Source organism: Trichomycterus rosablanca, chromosome 17 (assembly GCF_030014385.1).
Source record: "Trichomycterus rosablanca isolate fTriRos1 chromosome 17, fTriRos1.hap1, whole genome shotgun sequence".
NCBI classification, from domain to species: domain Eukaryota; kingdom Metazoa; phylum Chordata; class Actinopteri; order Siluriformes; family Trichomycteridae; genus Trichomycterus; species Trichomycterus rosablanca.
The window spans coordinates 4,186,239-4,213,331 of NC_086004.1; the positions used below are offsets into that span (position 1 = coordinate 4,186,239).

Genomic DNA, 27,093 nt, shown 5'->3' on the forward strand with positions numbered 1-27,093 from the left:
CTACGCAGTGACATTTAATGAGCTGCAAATGGAAATAAGGTGAAGACTGGCTTTATGTTCCAGCAAACGTGTAACAATTCGAAGAAAAGTCCTGACAATATGCACAGTTCTCTTAGACACGCTTCTCTCGCAGATACAAGATTTTAATATCACTTTGTCATATGTTCCAGCCCAACCATCACCAAGTTTTTACTCTCCCTCAGTGATGATCTAACGGTTGTAGCTGTACTGTACCGTACACAGTAGATAGAACTTGAACCTGATGATCTTCAAAGGATGATCATCAAAGTTAACTAGTTTAGAAAGTAAATCTCACGCTGCAAATCTCTTTAAGAGCTCAGAGGTAAGTGGGTCAGCCGGCTTTGCAATCATTCACCGTGCGAACAGTTCATCGCAACTAGTCCCGGGTCAGACGAGGTAAGAGCAATATAAATATCTACCAGCCTCGCTGTAAATGTACACACACTGAGCCGTCTTATCGTTCCAGATCAGCAGTATCCTGACATTGTGTTAGTACGGCTGAAAACAAGAAACCAATCGGATGAAAATGTTGTTCAAAAAACAAGAGAAACGGTATCATTTTTCCACGCGCTGCTGAGAGACGTTTATAAACATGTGTAAACATTTACTGAAGTTTAAAGCAGAGAGGTAATCCGGGACAAACGCGGTGTTAAAGCAGATGGTTTCTATTATACACTGAATAAAAAACACCAGGCACCTCTGTACATTTGTTCATGACTCATAACCACAAATGTTGATCAATTTGATTAAATTCTGTCACTGTTGCAGCACCGGATCATGTTGAATAATTCAGATGATTGGCTAAATCCAGTTTCCCTACAAATTTGACGTGGGTCTCTTGGCTGAGCACCAGTTCTCGGCTTATATTGATCAGCCGCTTTGCTTTCATCTTTTGAAGCTACAAGTTTCACAGATCTTACACAGCAAATTTTTAAGTCCAATTTTTTTCCCTTTTTTTCCTGAATATTAGGCAGGTTACTCACACAGTTTATAACCTTTTGAGCAGATACAAGTAAAAAATTCAAATTCTGTCCTCTGTGATAAAAAATCATTTTATCTCATGTTACAATATTGTCATCTGCTGCTATTAGAAGGAAATATTTTAAATAAGTAAAATTTTAAATAAAACCTTATTGTTGTGTCCAGCAGTGAAAAAGTTTTGAAAAAGAGTTATGAGCAAAAGTACAGATGTTCCTTTTTTGACTCACCTTTCACAAGCAGTGCACAATAGCATAGTGTTGTCTAATTATAATTCATTGTTTGTAATATTATTTGTGACACTCAATCTTTACAATTTAGGAAATCCTGGAAATCCTTTTTCAAGCTCTGATTTTGAGCTATGTGTTCAAACTAACACAATCCAGCTGCTAATCTGAGCAAACAAAAGATTTAAACATTCAAACACGAGCAGGCTCAGTAAACCAGCCTCTTAAAACAATAAAGGAACTAGTCTCGGCAGCGGGTTAAGCCGACGTCTGCGTGGCTGTATGAGCTCCCTGTTACATGATTTCAAACAGGGCTGCACTCCATTCCCAACAATACCACCTGTTTTAACTAGAGGTCAAAGTGCAAACCAGAACCAAAGCAGCGACCTGTGCTTGACTGGCTGCTAATGAGAGTGGCTGTTTATCTACGAGGTCAAACGCCTTAAAATAGGGTCGCGACCCTAACATCTTAAGCCACGACCTTTCCCGTGTGTGGCATACTCTGTGAGCCTGACTCCCGCTGGCTATAAATTAGCAACACTGAAGGGAGTCCAGCTGAACAAGGGGTCTCACTTTCTTCTAGGTGTGTTAGCAGGAGGGTTTGATCAACAGTACACGTTACAGACTCAGACCTGGGCTTCATCTGCAGGTTTTGGGTGTTTTATTGGGCACCAAACTCCAAAAAAAGGGTAAATGTCAGACCTGAATGATATAAATCAATCACCTACAGCTAACAGCAGACATGTTATTCCTGAGTAGATGACAACATAGTGATACATACATTACAGTTTGCTTTTTAGAGGTTCTGTAAACTCAGAAATGGTGTCAGAAACGTTCCAACAAAACATTAGCGTTTAAGTTTCTACATTTACATGTACACTTATGGCATTTAACGGACACCTTTATCCAAAATGACTTTACAATTGTAGCCAATTACCCTGCAAGATTAAGGATTAGGGGCCTAACTGTGGCAATTTGCAGTTGGTTGGACTTGAATCACAGTCCAGGACCTTAGCCTCTGAGCCACCACTGATATAAATTATTTGTACACCAAACTAAACAAATACAAAGTTTTTGGACATGCAGATGATGAAGTAACCACAGAGCTGACACCTAATAAAACTCACAATACTTACCAAACTTCATCTTATTATTAATACTAAACATATCACTATTACTGCCATCACTTTCATCTGGTCACCCAGTCATAGTAGAACAACACACATTAATAATCTGATCATAATGACTGTTGGGGCTCTAGCTGACCAAAGTGAGGCAATGCTCGAGGATTGATAAATAATTACTGACCTCAATTACATTCCCCCAAAACAGCAACACAAGCCATTTGAGCTTGAGGTCTGCACCCCCCTCCACCAACCCTTAGAATAGCTTTTAATCACAGCAACACTGCACTGCTTTAAACAAGACAGAGCCGAAACTTGATCGGTGTATTTGTGCCTCAAGATAGGGGAAAACCAGGAGAAAAGCGGGAGAGACGCACAAACCGAAAGTGTGAGAGAGAACCAGCAGCTGAGCGGTAAACGTAGTCGAGCTCCGCTGTGTAAAACACTCGTCACCTTTCACTCTTCTCTGCCTGATACGTCTTTTTTAAGAGAAGGAATAGAGATTTTAAATAAGCGTCATTTAAAAAAGTGACTGTATAACGTGCTGGTGGATTTAAACCAAAGAAAATCTTCACTGGCCTTTGGTGCTCTGATCAATTCACATTAAGATGATTTTAGGCAGCTGACAGCAGTTCATGCAAAAGTAATCATGATGTCTACAGAAGATCAAATAAATAATCCCTTTTCCATCCAGTTGATTTTCCAGAGTCGACCACTTGTGTAAGATATGTGCACTAAAGTCTGGACAATATTTCAATGTAGTAATAAAATATAAGGATAAATTACAACACTTTTCAAAGCATAATGTCAGTCCTCTCTACTACCATTAAGAAGCTGGTATGTAATTAAAATCTACGACTATTACAAATCACTTCTATTTTAATTCATTCCAAGGTGGTTCAGCTGGTAGAGTTGGTGCTGCAAAGCTAAGACCTGGGTTCATTCCTTGGCTGTTCACTATGTTCTTTCTAAATCTGTTTTGGGTTGCTTCTAAATGTACCAGTTTTCTACCATGCACATCAAGCAGGAGGTGGACTAGCTACTTTAAATTCCCTCTAGGTGTTAAGCAGGGTAAGTAATGTCCTTGTGCACAACCTCAGTGAAATTAAATATTGTGACATTTATATTTTAATGTACTGGGGTGTTTTGTCACATCACCCACCTCTGACACATTAATGATTAGATTCTTCAGTAGGCATCGGACCATAGATGCCAGTGTTGAGAGGATATGGGCTGCATTACAAAGTGACATAGCATAGTCTTCATGTACAGTCTATCTCTGCTGATTTGGCTTTCAGAACATCAAAACTGAGGATTTAAACTGTAAATCAAATGAGTTTTACAGATACGCTCGCTTTTTTAAGTCTGAGTATTTGTTCCAGCAATCAAAGTGCAGTTGTATTTGTGTTGAAAATGCTATTTATATTTCATGTGCTGTCAGAAGAAAGCTACATTTACACTTTCCACACCAACCAAACATGTATACACTTTTAACACCCAATCAAAACGTCCAGAGTTAAGGTTCATACAGAAATAGTGGTGGTTTGTGGGAAAAAGTGGAATCTTTCTTTGCTCGCAAATGGACATAAGCTGGCGACTCACTCGGAGCAACAATTTGTGAGCTGCAGGAACTGAAAGTAATTGAGGTGCTGCGACGGTCTGATGAAACGAAAGTGCCTTCCTTCCATCTGAAAGCCTGTGTTTGTGTTGCTGTCAGCACAAGACAGATCCCCTGCTGCCTGGTGCCAATTAACAGTCTCTCCGTCAGATATTAACACCCGCCTTCCCTATTCCAGAGCTTTATGTATAGGCTAAACTGAAATGACAGGAGTTAACTTAGTTGGAGTGAAGCCATATTTTGCAGTGCTGGCTCATAAGGATTTGTAAAGAAGATTATTGGCATGTCGTGGTGCAAGTTGTGCATAAATGTTTGCACTAAATTCTAATTTAGACTGAGATGGCACTTACTGTCAGATTCTACAAAAACAGCTTTCTGAAAAACTAAACATTCCTCTGCACTTCAAACATTCGATCAAACAGTATCCAGTATTTGTTAGAAATGTGTACAGTACATGGGTTTTCTAAATGATATTTATATTATTTGAACAAACTAGGTCCAGATACACTTTTTGAGGATATATCAGGTATCAACAGCTGCAAATCTATTTTTTTTGCCTCTGTTTTCTGAGTATTTTTTATTTTATTTTCATGTTTTGGCACCACTTTACCCTGGTAAGGGTTGCAGTGGGTCAGGTTTGCCTTGAATTACTGGACGCGATGCAGTAACACACCCCGGACAGGGCGGCAATCCATTGCGGGGCCTCAAGCATACCCCCCGTCCAGTCAGACACAGTCAATCACTGCTGGGGGTTCAAACCCTGAATCCCAGCGGCCAAGGGCTAGCGTAATCTACCACTGCGCCACCCAAATACCCTAATGAACTCTAACCTCATTTAATGCACACTGTGTATGCTGGAAATGTCAAAGAATATCAGGACATCATATTTTTAGCAATCGAATTTCAGATGAAGTATCTGCATCAGAAAAAAACATTGGCTTAACCAACTGGACTAAAATGAAATCATATTTATATCATGATTTATATCATCACAGAGCTTTAACAATAAGTCTCTAATTAAATATAAACTCAACAATATAAACTAATGCTAATTCTTTACATTTACCTGAACCGTTTTCTTACTGTGACGATTTTTAGTAAACTTTGCACTTTTTACATTTAAAAAGATCAGTTTTAATGCTGGTCATCATTTGGAGCGCTGACAGTACTTATAATAAAAGATAAAAATAAGCTTCTTAGGAAGAGCATTCCTAATATTTTGCCACACCACCCAAGTCTGGTGCACTGATTCTAAGATCAAAAAGTTATTAGATGAAAGTTATTTCATCTGTTACAGGAGTTTCAGTTTGAATCGGTGCCAGCATGGAGAAGATCTGGGCCATGGTAGATGAAACACTTGTCCTGTTTTACCGCTTTATTGCTGCTGATAAGCTTTGTGAATGTGTTTGAGACTGTGTGTGTTTTGCTTGGACACATTTCACAGGGAAACCTGAAGTGATAAAACTGACGTTCCTCTCGACACAATCCTGTGCTGCAGTGTAAATAAACAATGTCAAATCCAGATGTGGATAAAATGTGACCGCGACGTACCACCAGGAAAGGCACCTACCTGCATGTACGAAGTAGGCCAAGTAGAGGTCCAGCTCCTTTACGGAAACTCCTATGTGATGTGGCTGCACACACAAGCCTGGGTTCGAGCACTGCGGGGATTTAACCAGCCTCTCGCCGTCAGTACTTTCGAGCGGAATACCTTTGAATAAAATCACCATGACCAGGTCCAGGCGCCACACTTTGTCTGCCTGGCGCAGGCAGTCGATCCTCCTCATCTTGCCCTTCTGGTCTGGGTTGGCGAGCACGCAGCAGGGCGCCTTCTTCCCCGTCACGGTGAGCACGAAATCCTCCCGGAACTCGGGCCGGATGTCCTTGCGTAGTTTGGCCAGCAGGCGCGACGCCCACTTCTGCTTGACCTCGGGCTTCTCGCTCAGCAGCTCGTCCTTCACTGCGCGCTCCTCTTCCTTGGACATGCGCTTCTCGTGCTTCTTAAAGTACTTTCGCTTGCGGGCCTGCAGGTTGAACCAAGTGTAGGCGAATGCTCGCACGTGTGGCAGCAATGCTTCAATGAAAGGATGGAATTCATCCTGTAAACAAAAGAAAAATAATCAGCATTAGGAAGGGAAGACAAGCATGGACTTATGTTTCCTAAAAAAATTATTTTACAAAATGATAAACTAACATTGCATGATAATTAAAGATCCCTTGTAAAATACAGTCATTAAAACAACATTTTCTTATAATAATATTGTCTCTCGGTTATCTAAACATACAGTATTTACCACTTTAATATTTATAACCACCTGCATTATCACAATAATAAACTACAAAAATTAGTATTTATTATGTATATAATTATAAATTATACATAACATCAAATCATATTATTTTATACATATGAGCACAACAGCTGAAAGAAAACAGTGGGTCTGTGAACATGTGCTGGTGTGTAAAAGAGAAAGTGTGTGTGTGTGTGTGTGTGTCTGTCTAGGCCGTATCTTGGCTCTCTGGCAAGAATGTGGGTCTGCTGGGGTCTGCCAGACCCGAGAAACAAAAACAACAGAACAGAGAAAATGGAATGGCTATTTTTATCAGTTCTGTACATACATACACATACACACACGCTGTTCCAACACCATTGATAATATACCAGTGATTTAATCACGCTGAACCAAATGTGGGATTTTTTGGAGCGATTTGGAGTGTGTACAAGAAGGAATTTTGGGATTTGGGCTCCATTTTACCAATGCAATTATTTTACCATTATTACAATTCATACTACAAAATTTCACAAGAGAAAAAAATACATTATTTAATACTTGTTTTTTGTAGTTAGTCATATTCATTGTCCTAATTATTTTTATTTATATTTTTTCCCTTGCACTGTTTGGATCGTATGCATATAATCGACCTGTATTCAATTCTGCAGAGACGATACTAGGACTGTATTATATTTGTGCCTCTTCATATACAGTAAACCACTGCAATTGTTAAATCATTACTATGTTAGTTCAGTGACTGGTATGCTTTTTCCATTTCTAACATTTCTTTATATTTTCAGCCCTGATAAACCACACATTTCATAAATAAATAGCTGTTCTTTTAATTCCCAGCTTAAATCTAATTAAATATGAACCAATACTAAACAGAGGTTTTTATAAAGAACTCAAAATACAAAGATTACTGGCAGCCTGTCTGTTTGCAAAAGAGAATTTCTACAAGCAGGAACGGGTGCATTAAGTGCCCCAAAACTCACAGTGAGCAGAAATGGCTTGTCAGCGAGTGAGCAAAGTAAGCAAACAGTGCCCGTCACGAAATGAAGTAAAATAATTCACATTTTTAATATTTTTGATTTGATCTATTTTTTAAACAAGAAAAGCATTTATTTATTATCCGATATCTTTAAAATGCTGATGCTCGCATATAATTATATATGTGGTATAGGTATAGTATTTTTGAGTCATATGGATCATTCATATATGTATTTTATTCATTAATTTGTCTATTATGTGCAAATATGTTTTATTTAAATTCTGTAACAAAACAAGTCTATGGCAACATTTATACAAGAAGAAAATTTCGTCCAAATTGCAGACATGATCTATACAATAAAAACTACAGTTAACAAAGTTATATAGTACATGGTTGGCGACAACATGGTTGGCGGCTTCTTCAAATAGCAGGTGTCTCTTTACAAACCCACACAAACTGTCATTTAAAAGAGGAATAATGGTGATCCTGTGGTGTAGCAACACTGCTACCATTCCACATCACACAGACCTAATTACGAGGGAGTCGAAGGGGCTCGCTTTGCCCTTTTGTTGCAAGTCTCCCCATGAAAGTAAAGCGGTTTGGGGTAAAATGTTATATAGTGAAGGTGTCTTATACAGGGGTGAGAGGAAGCCTTAACCCAGCCAGCACTTGGTTCCTCACACTCACACACGCTGACGCTTCACACGCCAGGCCGATATCGACTGAGGAGGTCTGATTTTTTTCACCCTAAACTCCTGAAGTAAACTGAGCTGTCCAAAGGCAGGACCATCAGCTTAAAGCTACACACACAGGTCCCTTTCAAAACTCATAGAAGAGCTCATACGTGTTTTAATAATATTACTATTTAATAATATTATTTTCCCTATGTATAGATGTGTGACTCGATCAGGACAACTTAAGCCTATAAAATAAAAAATGATGATTAATGTCTTCAAGCTGCTACATATCGATGGTGCTGGATGTCTTTTCTCCTCCGAGCACATAACTGATACAAAAGCTTCTTCTTAGTTTAATGCTGGTGCAAAAAAACAATTTTAAACCATTAAAAAAACATTAAAATATGACCAATTAATTCATTACAATAAAGTAAATACATTTTAAGCATTTAAGCATTTTTATCAATAATTATTGTTGGTGTATTTAATAACTGTAAGCACTGATATTTATGAGTACACGTCAGATAGGCAATAAATTAATAAAAATAAGAATCGATTGCCATCCAAGCTTAAATCGAAGCCCAATTTTGAAATCAATAAATCAATATGGAAGATACAGATTTATACCAATTAGAACAGACGCCAAATATATTACAAAATACACATTTCTGGAAATATGGATCAAACTGCCTTGTTTAACTTACAATTTTACAGTCCATATTGGATCATTGTATTCATTTCTCTCCTTCCTTTTTTGCACTGGAAATGTGGTTACTCATATTTAACATGGCATAATTATTACACGTACACAAAAATATACATTACATAACTTGCCTCTTAATTTTGGGAATTTTATAATGATGTACGTGAAAAAAAATCACTCTTTTTTTTCCTTACCAACCATTTACAAAATAGTTTGGCCTTTCCCACACTAATAATTGCTAAAATCTGGGGCTAAAATGTTCATTGTGTATTACTTATTAAGAAAATAGAGTTCCTTATCATGCATGTAGCAAAATAAATTCACCCCACTAACTTAAAATACCACAGCTTGGATTTTTCCCCATAAGTGTTGCCTTTTTAAATAGATCTGCTTTCCAAATTTACATATAGAATTTAACACACGCATGCATACTCATTATTGCCAAAATAAATTAATTATTAAATTACTGTATAATGAATTTCATTTTAATACCTCAGCATGGAATTTTTCCACCAGAACGTCCTGTCACCTCGTTTTAAATAAATCTGATTCTAGAATTAACACACATGCCTGCATACATACAGACTTCAGATATATTTTATTAACAGAATGAAATTGACTTTAAAACGAATGACAGGTACTGCCAGCTAGCACACGAACCGGCAGGAATTACTGCGTGACCATAGTGGTCAGTCTGTATCCTACAGTGGAAAGGGGCCAGATCAGAATTTGGATAGGAAGTATTAAAGCTATAGAAGAGTGCTGGTTTCCTTTCCAAATGGTCGAGCATTTGAAGTGCGTTTCTTGTTGTGTTTAATGTTTGACTGCTGTGTACACAGAGCTGAAGGAGAAGTCACCGTGCGTGTGCTCGATCTGCACCGAGATTCCTTCTGTAAACCCTCGACTTCACAATGTATTCGCTTCGATTATAGAGTAAACACTCATGCAGCACTGATTGTGTATATTTAACTGCATACATGAACAGTCTATGCTGAATAATCCGCCATATAGAGTAAAAAGCACGAAGTCCACTGGCTTTTACATAACCACGGTGCACGGTGAATCGTACACGGGGCAAAGCAAAAGTTTGTGTGGGCGAGATCGAGCTCACACCTTCAGCTCTAAATATTATTCCTATCATGTTTACTTACACACAATAAAGTTCCTGAACGGTCTGACAAGTGCTTGTTCAGGTTCAATCTGTCCGAGCTGGATTGTAAATTAGTATATTAGGTAAAAGTAGGCGCCATATGCCATGTGCGAGCTGTTCTGTCAGTCAGTCAAAGCTGGAATGTTGTACAAAGTTACTTAAACCCATGCACTGTTAATCCCGCACCGAAAGCACACACTAAATACATACAAACACACCTAACAGCATTCAAGTTGAAATCAGACTTACCTGAGTTAGGCATAGCGGAGAATACATATCTGGTGGACTGGATCTGTGTGAGATGGATAGCCTAACTGTAACGAATCGGCGTGTTTATGTGCAGGATACGTGTTGATGTGTGTGTGTGTGTGTGTGTGTGTGTGTGTGTGTGTGTGTGTGTGAGTGTGTGCGTAAAAGTGCGTGTGTCAGTGTCGCGGCGTCCGCTTGTGCCCGCCTGTGTGTGCCCGTGTATACTGTTGCCTATGAGAAAGTAAAAAGACAGAAAAAAGAGAGAGGGGGAAATAAGGCGGCTTGACGCTTTGCTTTTACATTTCCGACTGCTGCGACTGCGAACCCCGCCTCGATTTCATGAGCCGCGCGATTGCCGGAGCCGTTAAAAGCCGTGGCTCTGCAACCGGAACCATCCTGTAACTTTCAATGAGCTTTAGTTGGGAGTAAAGTGTCCCGTGTAGAGAGAGAATGGAAGGCGGAAAACCACACACACACACACACACACACACACACACAAAGTCCGAGGTTACAATCGGCGCAAGGAATCCTTCCTCAAAAACGCACTAAACCTGCACGGCTCAGACAGACGCATCGCATTCGCACAGGTCTGCAGGAATTGACACGCGTTTGCGGATAAACGCGCACCGCTCCGATCCGCCCCGCCGGAGACGTACCGACCAAGAGAGGTTAACCGAGCTCGCACTACTCAAAGATCCTCCAAGCACAAGATAAGCACGTTGTTTAAGAGCTCAAATCAGCCGCACGATCCTGTTACACTGTTAAAACAACAAAGTCCCGGTGCTGCCGGTGCCAGTGCGGATGCGTATGGATCGGAGACGCGGAGAAACGGAGGAGCGTTGCGGTCCCGCACCGAGCTCGCACTTCACTTTTGCCCACAGGAGAAACTCTCCGCTCCTTCATCCATCAGCACACAGCGCCCTCCGCACCGGAGACTCCCACCGCGGGACAGCCCAGCCGAGCAGCCAGCTTCAATCCTCCCGATTCAACCCCAGAAACACTTCACAAAAAAACCACGACTTTCCCAGAACTTGATTTTGTTTATAACTAATAGTCTAATTTTGCGCTTTTCTGTTCTAATTTTGCGCGTCTTTACACGCTGGCGCTCGTTATGCGCGGTTTTATTCACGCGTTCTGATTGATGCACGATAGCGAACCGCGACACTTTGGCTACTTTTATAATCGATACAATGAAAAGAACAGCTTTAAAAAACACGCAGTCAGGTTAAACGAGGCTTTAAACAGGACAGCGATAAGGATAAAACTCCCCTGTGTTGTCTGAGGAAGGAAACGAGGAAGAGACAGGATATGAACTGAGCCTACAGTGCAGTCAGCAACACAATATCTGGATATGACTTTAATAGTTTAATCAGAGGTTTAAAAAATACATGTAGTGTGATTTACATACGTTTCTACATAATAATAATAATAATAACAATAATAATAATTATTATTATTATGGTGTCTGGTAAGGCATAATATTAAATAACTACAACTACTCCTAAACCATGGGTATAAACTTATCACTTTTAGGACTATCCAGGGGCCCCAATATTTTTGGGCCCTAGTGTAATTACCCCCCACCACCAGTATACTGCGCAATCATAAACACTATGTGTGATCATAAATCAGAACTTTTTACAACCCCCACTTCTGATCTTACATTAAAAATATTAAACATAATAGTATATAGATGTAATACATTTTTACAATGTGAATATATAAATATATTAAATGAGCTCAGTTAAAAGCCATATCGATATGCAGTATATTACCTACAAACCTACCATCAATATTTCAAAATTCTAATAAATCTTGCATAGCATCAGATACTGTCAAGTATCACTGATTTACAGCTGATTGAATATCTGTTTCTGTAATCCTACCTCATTCAATTCTGCTCCATTTTCTTGTTAAACAGGCTCGATAAGTTCTTATTTTTAGTTTACTTTTTTGCATAGTTATGCTTACTAAAACACTCATATTTCCCCCTCGATCCAATTCCTCTTTATATTTTGTGGCACAATTTCATCAAAACTTTGCTGTTAGACTTCAGTCCATTTTTTTATATTAACAAATACTTCAATCAATAAAACCATTAAATCTTTACAGGGTTGCAAATAAAGCCACAAGTTAGTCTGACTGGCTGCACGAATGTATAAAAATGTGGCTGCATTTTACGTGTAACAGGCCACAAGTTGACAAAGTCACATTATTAGATCAGATCAGATCAGGTCAGGTTAAACTGCCAAATATTATTCTTAATGTAAGAACAAGGAAGCTGCCTCAAAAGTGTAATCTGTGTATACATGTAGCCAACATGCTCATACAGAACATGTGCAGGTCAATACCCACAAACTGGATTTTTACTTGTAAATTTAGTTTGAAATGTGTTGATTTAAGCAAGCACCATGCACTACTAAGCACAACTCCTTTTTTTAAGTGTAACTCCCCATAATTTGTGTATGTTCCAGCAGATATAATCACATTTCTAATAGGCTAAGAATTCTAAACCATTTTTTTAAATGTGTGAATGTTTGTTTAACGAGAATTTGCCATTTATATAGGTCTTATTTACTGACAGACAACATAAAGCAACAATATAAAGATTTTTATAGTGAGTGTTTAGCAGATGTCTGCTCAGGATTTGTGATCGTTTCTGGTCTAAGTTAACTGGGCGCCCCCTAGCAAGCGGTCCGAAGGTCCACAAGTTCAGTGTTCAGCCTGGATTAACCATGTGATGGCAAACCTGAGATCGCTGCGGTGACGAGAATCATGTTTTATCTGATCAGGACACGTGGAAAAGTTTGGCTTTAGTTACTGGTTAAGCAATCTTCGTGAGCTCTGACTATCACTGTATTTCATAACAAGTCGTTTTTACTATTTATGGTCTGATACGATGTTATAACGTTGCTGTCTTCTACCCTGTAGTAACAGAAGTGGGACTTTGCTACACACAGAATTCGAAAGCAGCCATCCATGGTGACACTGGCTGTGTCCGAAATATTCCCTACACCCTACTCACTATACCCTTCTTAGTGCATGATGTGTTTCAAATGTAGTGATTTCTTTAAGCTAGGTTATTTAACCAAACACACTATACTGGGGAAAAAAACAGCACTTTATACGTGCAAAAACAAGCTTTTATAAAGCAAACCTTTCTACATATTGCACAATATGGTAAATAGGGTGCAGATCCAGACATACAATAGGATTTAAGGCCTGCAACGTGATTTGACCTTTAGGAATATCAGAATGAATTCCGGATATATTCCAGAAACATTCTAGCAACATATTTCACAGCACACAAAACTACAGAAATGAATAGGTGCGACTCAGTGACAAGTACGAGAGAATAACTCTTGCATGTTTTCACAACATGAAAATGAAATGAACTTGAGAATTGACTGTTTACGTTAAAACAAGGTGCAGGTTGATTTGTACAGCCTGGCAGCAGAACTGCTGTTTTTTATGCACTTCTACAGTTCAGGTGACGTGTTGATTCTTTTTTACGTGTCTTCCAATAACTGGCAGCATAAATACGAGAACAATAATCTCGTCTATTTTTAAAAAATGTGTTAGTTTGTCGCAGTGCCATGGTTATGAACGTGCAGCTGACAATTATCATACAAACAATTAATTTTCACATACTGCTTCATGCTGATCATGATCACAGTGGGTCCCACTATAAACACTGGATGCAGGATTAGGGTATGCACTCTGGGCAGGACACTAATCCATCGCCGTGCAATACACATTCATTCACACATTCACTCACTCACACACACACACACACACACACACACATATAGATCACAAAAGTAGAGTCACCAGTCTAACTGATTAAACAACTTTTAAAAATGGGCAGTGATAGCTAATATGCTTGACTAATAACCAGAAGGTTGCCACCCTTTGTTGGGGCCCCTAAGCAAGGCCCTTAATCCTCAATTGCCCAAACTATATTCAGTCATAATTGTAAGTGGCTTTGATTTTTGATAAAGTCCTTCTACATAAACCTTTTTGATTAGTCAATAATTACTAAACCTTGAGTTTACTGATGACTGCCATAAGATTTTGGAACCTGACATTGAATTAAAATCATCTGAAAATAATCACAAACAGGTCAAAAACTGCAATTGTAAAAATAATTTCTTGATTTGTACACAGGGTTGCTGGGATAGGATCTGGATTCACCGTGACCCGTAGGTAAGCGAATGAACTTAGGGAAATACGCCTTGTGGAAATGCTGGGAACAATGGAAATGGCGATCGATTTAGTGAGCCTACAGTCAAAATCCTGCACACAACAAAATTCTGCATTGTTGAAGTCCAGCGGGATCAATGAACACATTCAACACAGTGCGTTCTACATTGGGTATTTTGACCCGAGGTCTTTTGGGAGACGGTGTAAACCTTTGGGGCCTTTGCAGTTGGATATCATTTTTTGTGAAGTGCTATGTTCTATATTTTCTCAAATTATACATCGTTTTACTATCAATGAGGATTTCACATTTACATTAAAATTTCTAAACTCTTTTAACTACAATAATTGATTTCAATCGTTTTAAAGTGTTTGTCCATAAATGACAATTTTATGAACTAATTATGAGATAAAATCGAATTCAGTCAGCCTGTCACTTTACTGTAGGATGAGCCATCTGTTTTCAATAGTCTAATCTTGTCAGACACAAGTCCTTCCGTATACATACATCTCTCTATTACGTGATTCTTAAAGTATATACATGTGGACAAGAAGTCAATTGCAATTATAAATTTGATGTATGTAAATTAAATAGCAGTCAATACAAGTGTCAACTGCAAGTAACTGCAGCCTACTTTAATAATAAATGTGGCTTTTAAAAAATTCTGGTGCAGCACCCAATACTCAGCTCACCGAAACGTCAGGATTTATAAAAAAGTTTGCATTCTACATCAGATTTATTTGAAACCCTGAATCAATACAAAGCCCAGAGTTTAATCCTAATCGTTTTAGGTTCTTCTCAAATTTAACAAAGGACAGGCCTCCTACGTGGGCTCTTTATACGCCAAAATCAGATTAGCATTCAAGTCATCTCTTTAACAGACAAAGCCGCCTTTACCGGCTGAACTGAGGGCTCATTGTGCACGCTTGTTATTTGTATTTAAGAATCAAGGTTAGTCGTTTTTACATCAATCATACGTTACATTTCAGCACTGGTTGACCGAACAGCACCAGTAAAGGTCAGATGATGTCAGAGGGGTTCATAGTGAGTGACCGCAAATTTGGAATAATCTGAGAATATTACCAAGAAACCATAAAATTACAGAAGGGAATATTTTATTACACCACATTTATATTTTAAAAATAAGCATCCTGAACTAAGAGCAGCTGCTTGGACTATATGATTCATGCTTATGGTTGAAACCAGTGTAATGTTGTACATTTGGCCAGTGAGTGTATGATACCCTGTGCAGGGTGTTTGCTTTTGGGTGGCATCAGTTACTAAAAATAAATACATGTAAAATATAAGAACAAACGCATCATCTGGTGAATTACAAACAGAACATTATAAACAGTAATTACAGTGAGATAGAAGGCCTGGTTAAAACCACTGACCAATTATGCACCACGGATTTTTCTTTAACTTTGACAGAATCAGAACTGTAAATAATATCACTGGCTCTACGTGCGGCTGTTTGGTCTCTTATGATGAATAAAAAAGCAAAGCTTTGTGATTTTAAGTCTTTTCTGCCAAGTTCTATACGGAGATCCAGGCTTACGCGCCAAGTGTGTGTTTGTGCCAAGGCTTTTTTGGAGGCAGGCTGGCACGGCCGGGGAGAGAAGCCTGTAAAGTCTGATGTGCAGCACAGAGCCGCACAATCGCTCCGTTAATTCGGTTTAAAACGCGCTGGATGTTTGAGCGTCAGGGTCGCGGAGTAAAAGCACTGAAAAGGGAACTTGGGTGGAGTTTTCACTCCGTCTACTGGGGAGGAAAGGTAAGGTACATACTAACCAACTTTATAGAGGGAAGGTGGTGATCCATTCTTGTTTAGATGTTTACATTATGATGTAGTTTTGTCATATAAGACTTACACATAGAGCTGCTGCTTAGCGTAATGATATCTGCTTTATATCTCTGTGTGTGTGTGTGTGTGTGTGTGTGACAGAGAGAGAGAGAGAGAGAGAGAGAGAGAGAGAGACCGTGAGCATGCTGCATGGCTAAACTTCCCAAACACCCTGTTCAGTTCAGTTTACATTCAGGAATCAGAAACACTCACCAAACGATCATGAATGAAACAGTCAAAATGTGCAAATCATTCAAGCGTGGACGCATTTCTATGCAATTTTAGATTCGTGTGCTGCAACAGCATGATACTTAAATAGATCAAAGTTTTAACGACTCAAATCTCAATAACAATAAGTCTGTGTTGAAGTGCATTATTTTTGAATAATAATAAATAATAGCTGGTACATTATTACTGCATAGATGAATTGTTAGAAATAGATTAGTATAGTGCTGTTGGGACTTTGCCACACTTCATAAAAGCTTCAGTGCAAACAGAAGTCTGTCTCTTTTTCTCCAGAGCTTTTTATATTTAGAATTAATTTTAATAAATAAGAAATCACTGGTGTAATAAAATCATAAAATGAAGAAAACACATTAACTTCGATTCCATGCGCACCGATATTCCAATATTAATCCAATTAAGACGCAAACAGCATTCGTGATGCGTGATTAAAACATCCTAACAGAGATCATGTCTTCATATAATGAAAAAATAAATAACTACACATAATGATCTGATTATACAGTTAAAAACTAACAAGAAGATTTAATAAAACCGTCTTGTTTCTGACTAAAACCATTTAAAGTATATAAAGTAGGGATGTGCTCGCTTTTAATCCTCGGGTTTAAACTTGCCCTAAAACCCCCAAGAACCTCCAACCATCTAGGACATGCAGACCAGGGGAGTCGAGGATGAAAGTGGACGCATGTAATAAAATATTATTATAAAAATATGTTTTAAATTAGCAGAACTCGAAAACTTGTATACACGAAATTATAAAACAATAAATAATTTAATCTAAAATTAACAAATAAAACCAAATAATTAGTTTCTCAAAAAATAAATACTATGAATATGAAAATGATTAATTACTATTATTATTATTATTATTATTGTGACACCTTCCATAATGATCAGTCGCGTTGTGATCATCAATTCCCGACTGTATTGAAGCGCAGGCACAGCCTCCCTCTAGCGGCCATAATCACACATTACACATTTCAATTCATACAAAACCGGTGTGCGACAATACACATGAAGTTCGTTTGTTCATTCATTTTTGCCAACAGCTTTATCCTGGTCAGGGTCTCGTTCACTCTGAGACAAGAAGCAAAATATACACTGAATATTCAAAGGGCACCAATTTATCAAACCCAGGTCACCAGGATGTATTTTGCTGTATGGAAGCCACCAGTTATGAAGCCTATTGAACTGTTAACAAATACACGTTACACACAATACAGGAGGTTATATACTGTAGTAAATATTTAAACTGGTCCTAGTGAACCATGGGTGATGTTTTTAAACTGGTAAGTAAATGTACTCGTTTTTATAATGTTGCTATAATAAAAAATCACTGACAATCAATGATCCAAAATAAATGTTTCTATGGAATCCATAAAAGAAATGCTAATTTGCAGAATAGCATTCAAATAATAATAATATTATTATCATTATTATTATAAATAAACGTTTATCAGAAGGTGATAAAATGATACACCAATAAACAAGCTCCCTCGTGAACTGGATTTTATTACGTATTGTAGGTTTCCTATTGTCCAAAAATATCCTATATCTATGTCTGAATATAAAATCAAACATATTAGCTAAAATTATATGTATTATTATTGTTTATTTATTTTTTAAGAGAAAAACAAATATTCTTATTTTTGATTATTTATAAATTTATAAATTATAACTGAGTCTTCCAAAATAAAATAAATAAAAACAATGTATGTAATTACATGTTTTGTACAATAACTGCAAATTACTCTTTAGCATTTATGCTTCTTTTAATAATAGATGTATAATAATATAAAATTCTATTACTGTAGTATTATTACATTTGTTAAATGTTTACACTTATTTATATTTTCAATAATTGTAAAAATGTTGTCAGTTATATTTTGCAGAGTAAAAGGCAAATTATTATGACTTGTGTTATGGTTCACTATAGATTTTTAATGTAATTAAAGAAATAAAAAAAATGTTCTTATGTTATTCTTGCATTCTGTGATTTGTTAAAGGACATGTGTTTTTTTTAACTCATTTAAATCTAATTTATATATTTTATATCATGACTGCCTTCACACGAACACTTTTGAGTGGATGCAGTGTAATAAGCTTTAATTTAACAAGCTTTATCTTTTGATTCAAAGAGCATAATATTCATTAACAGTGTAATAGAGGTAGAAACCTCGTTCTGCCCCTCTTAAATCCACAAGAGGGGGGTGTTTCAATACAGAAACCCTCCTAAGTTCATTAGGAAAATTCTCCCCTGTGATTAGGTGCAATAAACTAGATTCTAGGACTGTTATTCAGATTGTATTTGTACTGTTGATACAGTCAGTTTTATACTATGATTGGATGGATTTGTGTTTATAAAAGTGATATTTTAAATTGAATAAAAACAAAGCTAATTTACATTGATAATAAAGACCTTTAGTGTGCTGAGTATGCAAAATAAGAACAAAATGTTACATAAATGTATTGATTTAAGCGTGATAATTACAAATGGACACATTTTTGACTCATTCTGGACAGTAACTGTGTACACATTGTAATGTGAGTATAAAGTAAATTAACGGTAACCCTGTTTTTCAGTGCACTGTGATTACAAATGTAATTTCTGTATTAAATGATCATATTTGTAGATGGACGTGTTATCATGTGGGGCTGCTAAATGCACTGAGCCGAATGTAAACACTACACATACTGAAGCTGCTATGTGATATGTGATAGTTACCACACACCTGCATGGCAGGCTCAGGAGGGCAGTGTGTGTATGGACGGGGAGGCGGGTGCAGAAGAGGATAGAGGAGGATTGTATGGAACTGGTGAAGCTGGCACACAGCGCTGCTTATGCAGCCTAGGGGTAATAACATTATCCAGCACCGGAGCAGCTTGCCTCCGAGGCCTTGCACAGCCGAGCCTTATGAATAAACAACAAGCAGCGGGGCAGAGGATCCCCTTACCCCAACCAAACTCTGTTCCTGAGCAGAGGTCCTCAGATACTTAGCACACAGGACCCTGTTTTTCTGACCCCACGTAAAGTCATCGTATATGTGTACACGCACATTTATTTTTAGGTTGTAGTCATTTAGCACCGACTCTTTTTTATCTTCTGTAGGCAGACAGTCAGTGCACCAAAAAATCTCAGGACGAGAGTTATTTCACACCCCAACTGTTTTAAATTCATCTACTGTACCGTGCCTACACCTACACACCCACCCACTAAACGTGCACCAGCTACATTGTGTTAAATTATGTAAAACATTAGGTATCACTTTAACAACGTGTTCACAACAGCAATTACATTTCATTCAAGCTAACTTCATAATTTTAGTAGATAATAAAATGTGGATGAGAAAATGAACCAAGTTAACCTGTCATTTGTTTTAATAGAAAGTGGAAATGCTGTTTTCTCAATGAATGCTTACTATGTTCATTTCCTTTCATGTTTTAACATGGTTTCGTCCTGGTTAGGATGCCAATTCATTGCAGGGTCATTGCATGTTCCACCATTAGACATGTATGTAGATGACCGACCGGCAGATAGCACCACTGGGAATTCGAACCCTGGATCCCAGCAGTAGAGGCTAGCATAATTTACCACTGTGCCACACGAGTGACCTGCTTACTATGTTCAGTACTATACAGTATTATTTACTGTAGACGTATAATAACATGTGGTTTAGTATAACTACTAATCACATGTACTGTAAGGGCTGGCAACGCTCTGCCCCGACTACCTAGGAGGGAACTGGTGTGCTTCACCTGCTGCCACTGAAATGCAAGCAGTGGAGCAAAGCCAGGACTATACAATCACTGCACACACACAAACACACACACACACACACACACACACACACACACACACACACACACAGGATCTGTGACCCAGGCAGCCAGGCAGCACTCATTCACAAACCACACTCTACTCGATGATCCGCTAATGTGTAACTGCTCTGTTGGACTAGAATATATATTTATATATTACCAAACAGTGCCAGTTTTACGCCGGATGCCCTTCCTGGCACTACCCTCATTATTTTTATCCGGACTTGGGACTGGCATTGACGGCGCACCGACAAGTGCACCCCCCAGTGGCTAAGCTGTTCAAGCACCCCACCTCAAACATAGCCAATTGTGTGTGCAGATGCCCGACCGGCCGATAGCACCGCTGAGATCCAAACCTCGCTGATTTATCACTGCGACACCTGAGCACCCACATTTGACCAGTTCTGACCAATTCTGATTAAGCACCAGTGGTAAAAGTTATTAACTGAGAGATCATAATGTCAAAATGTCTTAAACATCTGTGATCATCAATTTAGCATTAAAAATGTAGGGCCGCAACACAATCTTCACATAAATATGCGCAGCTCTTATAATAAAATACAGTAAAAGCCTCAGTGACCAAAGTCCAGTATGATAGAAAACTGGATAAGAGAGAAACAGTTGTTGGCAATAAGTGGGGAATAATGCCAGACAGACAGGCCTGATGGACAACATGAGAAAACATACACACATAACTGGGTACAAAGCTCAGCTTGATTGTCCCGATATAGGAAAGCACATAGTACATCAAACTAAATGTTCTCTAATAATCTCTTATGACTTATTTTTACATACGTTGTCCTCATCACACATTTTTACAGGCTTTCACACATGATTTTAGACTAAATCTAAATGCCCACACACAGACATGCACACAAAATTCGACAGAGCCCCAAATCTGTTTCTTAAAAACAAGCCTCCAGGCAAATATAGGCCGTACACAAGCTGTTGGAATAGCAAGGCATATGCTGGGTATATCTACCGCGTTTTTGCCCTCCCCCTCATTCCTTCTGTTTGTGCACACGGGCAGAGAGCAGCGTGGAACGCCAGGAGCGCACCAGTCTGTGTGGTACATATGTACATTCGTTCGGTGCAGATACAGCGCAAGCTTATGAAGATCGCAACGTTTGTACTGCGCTACGTGGAACTATAGAGATCGCCTCAGCATGGCTATGAGAGCACACACACACACGGGCGTGCACAGATGCACAGTCCAATCCCCTGCCCTCCAACAGTTTGAGAAACATTATGAGACACCTGACAGCTGTTACTGACTGGGGGAAAAGGAGTGGGAAACAATTGCAGCTTGGAGTGCACAGCTGGACACTGAAAACTGCTGCCTATCCTACTTTACCCGTACACATTACACACACTCACAGGTTCCTAAGAGCCCTCCACAGCACTGTGTTGGAACCGACAGGTGACTAGGATGACAATTAAGTAAAAGGAAGTTCCCACGTGCATCCACTAATTACACCGTTAGCGCAGTGATAATGCTTTAGTAGCTTTAATATGACAAGACTCGACTGCAGCTGCACACAGCAACACAAAAGACCAGAGAGAATAGCTGTAACAATACACCAGTGGAGGAATACACAACACAATTCCACATTCAGAACAGGTTCGTTTTCTATCGAGGTAACTTTTACGCGTGCTCGGGTAGTGGGCTGCGGGCTCGAATCTCAGCTCTGCTACCGACAGGCCGGGCGCCGACCAGAGCAATTTCCTCTATTCCAAAGAAAACTCGTTCATCTGTATTCAAGAGCAGAAATAAAAAATATCAACAAACTCTTTCAAGAACGTTATTTTATAGTTAAAAAAAAAAAAAAAATCAGTTCAGTTGTTACTGGCAGATGTCAGTGAATGTGTGGTGCCATTTGGTGGTACACTGGTTGAACTGAATGTAGGAATTCTGTGGCCTGTTTGTAGTTGGTGCTTGATTTTGCTGTATGATGATCCTATGTAATTCTGTGATCATGTAATTGTGGAGCTGGTAAAACTGTATGACTGATGAAACACAGGACAAGAATGTTTACAGTGACCAAACCTTGCAAAATTTTCCAACAATTATCAGAAAAAAATGCTGCCACCTTTATGTTTAAGCTGTTTGTAGTTCTTTTTTTGTCCTTGATTATTTTATGAAGCTTATTTACCTTCACTATGACCACAATTGATCTTCCTAAACAATAAGAGCATTTTTATTATTATACAATCAAGTTTAATTTATAGAACATTATATCGTTACTTAATCATTTAGGGCGGCATGGTGACTTAGTGTGTAGCACTGTCGCCTCACAGCAGGAAGGTCCTGGGTTCGATCCCCAGGTGGGGCAGTTCAGGTCCTTTCTGTGTGGAGTTTGCATGTTCTCCCCGTGTCTGCGTGGGTTTCCTCCGGGTGCTCCGGTTTCCTCCCACAGTCCAAAGACATGCGAGTGAGGTGAATTGGAGATACAAAATTGTCCATGACTGTGTTTGTCATTGAACTTGTGAACTGATGAATCTTGTGTAATGAGTAACTACCGTTCCTGTCATGAATGTAACCAAAGTGTAAAACATGACGTTAAAATCCTAATAAACAAACAAACGTATTAATTTATTTATTGTCTGTTTTCCCACCGCTTTATCCTGGTCAGGGTCACAGAGGGTCAGATTTATTGGTCAAACTGGCCGCCCAGTTTTTATCTATATTTGCAACATTTATGCCTAGATTTTTTTATTAAATTATAAAAAAAAAACATTTATATGTAAAACTTTTTAGTATAAAGACAATTTCTTATCTATTTAAATTTTTTTAACTATTTCTTTTGATTATGTTTATAATATATACTGTTCATATTTACATGAGCAAAACAACCTGCATTGTATTTTTGTGTAATTTTAAAGTAAATATCTGTACTAAATAAAAAATTTGTAAAACATTTTGACTATTTGTGATGACTGCACATGCTACAAATATCATTATTCCATTATTTTTAGGTAATTTTCCATAATGAAAAGACAACAGGCATCCTATACTTTAAATAAAAACATTTAAATAGAATCGTGCGCTTTAACAGCATGATTTTTGTCTGCATCATTACCGAGCTGTTTGCGGTGTGTGATTATCAGGTTTTTGAGGGCATGATTAGTAGAGTTTGGCACTGCCAGGTCTATTGTGGGTCGTGGCGAGGCGGGAGACGTTCTCGGGCCTCTCTCCTGTGGTGTGACTAACTTAGCAAGACAGTGCCAGTGAAGGAAAGGGTGACGGCCTGCCAGAGAAGATGGAGCCGATGCCACTATTCGGCACTGCCTTTGTTGAGGCATCACTATCTACTCACAACATACGCTTCAGTCGAATGTGCACTGACACAATCACCCCGACACAAACTCTTCAATAAAAATCTAATAAAATCCCATTTTAGTGACAGTGTGTGGAACTGATTGTCTTTATTTTGTCTGTCTGCTGTTAATCTGATACCCATTTCATTACATTTAACATCCTGTCCTCAGATAAATCCTAAATACTCTAAATACCACTTTTAAGGCACTATGGTACACACTTACACACTGTAATAATGTTCAGTGTCTTATAGTAGATATTTAGATATTTAAACAGAGGGATGAACTGAATTTTAATAGTTTTACTTTTACAAAACTAAAATCTATGAAATCAAATAATTATTTGTAAGAACTAGGATTTGTGTTGAAGAATTAAGATTTGAAAGTGGGATTTTGGCAATTATTATTACAATTGTTACTATTATTATTATATTTGTATTATTATTGTTACTATTATTATAATATTTATTATTATTGTTCCTATTATTATGATATTTATTATTATTGTTATTATTATAATATTATCTCTGTAGTAATATTTTATTGTTCCTATTATTATTATATTTATTATTATTGTTATTATTATAATAATTATCTCTGTAGTAATATTTTATTGTTACTATTATTATTATTATTATTATTATTGTTATCCTTTTACTATTATTATTATAATTGTTATTAATATAATATATATATAATATTTATAATTATTAAATTAATTTATAATTATATTTATATTATATTTATTCATCTTTTCCTAGATTTCTATTAAATAAACCAGATCACACAATTCATTTTTAAAAATCCAACAAAACAAATAATTTATAAATATATCAGTATCAGAATATAAGTGATTCATATTTCTGAACCTTTATTCCACCAATAGAATTTATATGGATCTAAACATTTTCGAAAAGTCTAAAAGTCTAAAATGAATAAAAATAACTTGAACAAAATAAAAAATAGGTGAATGTGATTACTGTCATCTTTATATCACTTTAACAATAATAGTTCTAAAGTCTACACTTTCCTAGACTCCACAATCAAAATCATGAATTTGGACACTTATATTAATTATATTTATTACATATATTCAGTTGTATGATGTAAGAAAGTGAAACTGTATTGAAAAAAAATGAAATATTAGTTATTCATCTGATTCAATGTGTGATGTGTCTGTAAAGTCAGAACACGAGCTTTTTGTTTAAAGCCACATCGCCCTCCGATGGCAATAGTGTGTAATTACATCTTCATCTTAAAACGTCTTGTATAAAAAGACCACAATGCAAAAACATGATCAGTTGTATTGATTTAATACATTTGTGTGTAGTGAGCAATTCAGCTCCTAAAAACAACCATGTACAAGACAAAAGCATGCACACGACATGATACAAATTGTTTAGATAACAAGTAAATAATGTATAATAATGTAATGTACCAGGCATAACATTATGACCACTGACAGGTGAAGTGAATAACACTCTCTTCATCACGGCACCTGTTAGTGGGGGGATATATTAGGCAGCAAGTGAACATTTTATCCTCAAAGTTGATGTTAGAAGCAGGAAAAATGGACGAGCGTGAGGATTTTAGGGAGTTTGACAAGCGCCAATTTGTGATGGCTACACGACTGGGTCAGATCATCTCCAAAACTGCAGCTCTTGTGGGGTGTTCCCGGTCTGCAGTGGTCAGTATCTATCAAAAGTGGTCCAAGGTAGGAACAGTGGTAAACCGGCGACAGGGTCATGGGCGGCCAAGGCTCACTGATGCATGTGGGGAGCGAAGGCTGGCCCGTATGGTCTGATCCAACAGACGAGCTACTGTAGCTCAAACTGCTGAAGAAGTTAATGCTGGTTCTGATAGAAAGGTGTTAGACTCCATGCCTCAACGGGTCAGGGCTGTTTTGGCAGCAAAAGGCGGACCAACACAACATTAAGAAGGTGGTCATAATGTTATGCCTAAAACTGCATGTTATGCCTGAAATAAAACCAACTCAGAGTACCATATACAGAGTCCTAAATCTATTGGTGTTACATCTAGCAGACAATATTCCTGATCATATCATCCATCCTCAGATCACACAAGGTCATGACGGGGTCACTAAGCATTAAGCGTAAGCCACAGACTCAACCTGCATTTCTGTTGCTCTTGAACACAGAAGAAAGTTCAGAAACCAGATGTGCTTTCAGTAAAAACAAATCCCATGATATACTTGGTTATGATATCTGCACTAGACTGATTTTTTTGAACGCTGATGCCCTAAATTTAATAAGTAAACAAGATTAAAGTCAGTTGAGAAAGTGAAACAGCCACGCCTGATTTAAGTCGGTTCTTACTCATTTGAAGCCAAAACATCCATCCCATTAGGGTCAATATTTACTCTGACATCCTGTACACAACCACAGTTCCTTTGTTCATCTAAATCATCAAAAGGACTTTATAAATTCTATTAAAGACATTGAGATTGAGTCTCAGTACTGACAGAACTGACCCTGTTTGAGCTGGTGGGAGCTGAATCAGAACCTGAAGGTTTGAGGTACCTGCACGAGTGGTTGAGAAATAGAGGATATAGTGTTTCTCAGTACCCTCTGTAAGAACACGCCACTGGTCAGGAAAAAAGAAATGGTTACTTCATTTAGTTACTTTACACTTCCCCAACAGGGCATTTGCTAGTCTGCAGCCCCACTCAGTCCCAGCAGGTGTTTGCAAACATACTTTATTCATTCCATGATTTCTACTCAGTGCTGGAAATCCCTAACGGCAAGTCCGTTACAGTATTGCCAAACAAGGCAGACCAAACTGTAGCACCTAATGTATGTTTATAAATGTGGGCGCTTACAGCTGTTTGCTAGTTTGTTGTTTTTGTGGTCTTTCGAGAATGCAGATAGAAAGCTAATGTCTTCCACTGAAGGTACACGCCACTTCACATCATTAATTGGAGCTACCTGAATTACACAATCAAGGAATCAAGAATCAAGGAATCAAGGAGGGTTTATTGTCATTCACATCACATGTGGTACATGAGGTGGAACGAAATTATGACCCAAGGTCCCAGTTACACCCAATAAAATATCTAATATATACAATACAAAAGAATAATCATAGTATGAAAAATATTTACAAATATAAAAAGTAGAAGTAAATGTAGCAATGTAAAAATGTAGAAATGTAAAAATGTAGAAATGTAGCAGCAACATGAACAATAAGAGTTATAATGAACAATCTGAACATATACATATACATATATACATATATACATATATATATATATATACATATACATGAACAATCTGCTATAATATACACATCATAAAATTACATCCTGCTGATGATAGCTAACTACCATTGGTATTTAGCAAATAGTACAATACTTCAAGACTAAATAAATGATTGCTTCTAGATAAACTAGCAGGTTGTGGTTAACTAACAAACCACATATGCGCAGCACAAAAAACACAGAGCAACTGCTATGTAAGAGTGGAATGTAGTCAGAAGTTTTTATGAATTTTTCGACTGGGCACATGACCTTACAATTATTCATACAAGGTCTTGTAACCACATATGTTGCAGTTGGCATTCTACGGGGTAAATAAATGTATTTGCATGTAAAGCATCCTGCATGTAAAGTGGAGTGAAAAACACGCAAGGTTAAACCTAA

General features: G+C 37.8%; 1 protein-coding gene across 4 annotated transcripts in view; it reads right to left on the minus strand.

The window, feature by feature from the left end:
* Nucleotides 1-27,093, minus strand: part of nfia (nuclear factor I/A) — a 224,705-nt gene that overhangs the window by 169,161 nt on the left and 28,451 nt on the right. For 3 of the 4 annotated variants that reach the window (XM_063013138.1, XM_063013137.1, XM_063013136.1), the window contains exon 4: nt 5,539-6,067. In XM_063013138.1, coding sequence (XP_062869208.1) covers nt 5,539-6,067 — 529 coding nt within the window. Of the gene's footprint in view, nt 1-5,538; nt 6,068-10,011; nt 10,865-27,093 lie in introns of those variants that run through there. The other variant, XM_063013140.1, reaches the window with a different exon arrangement.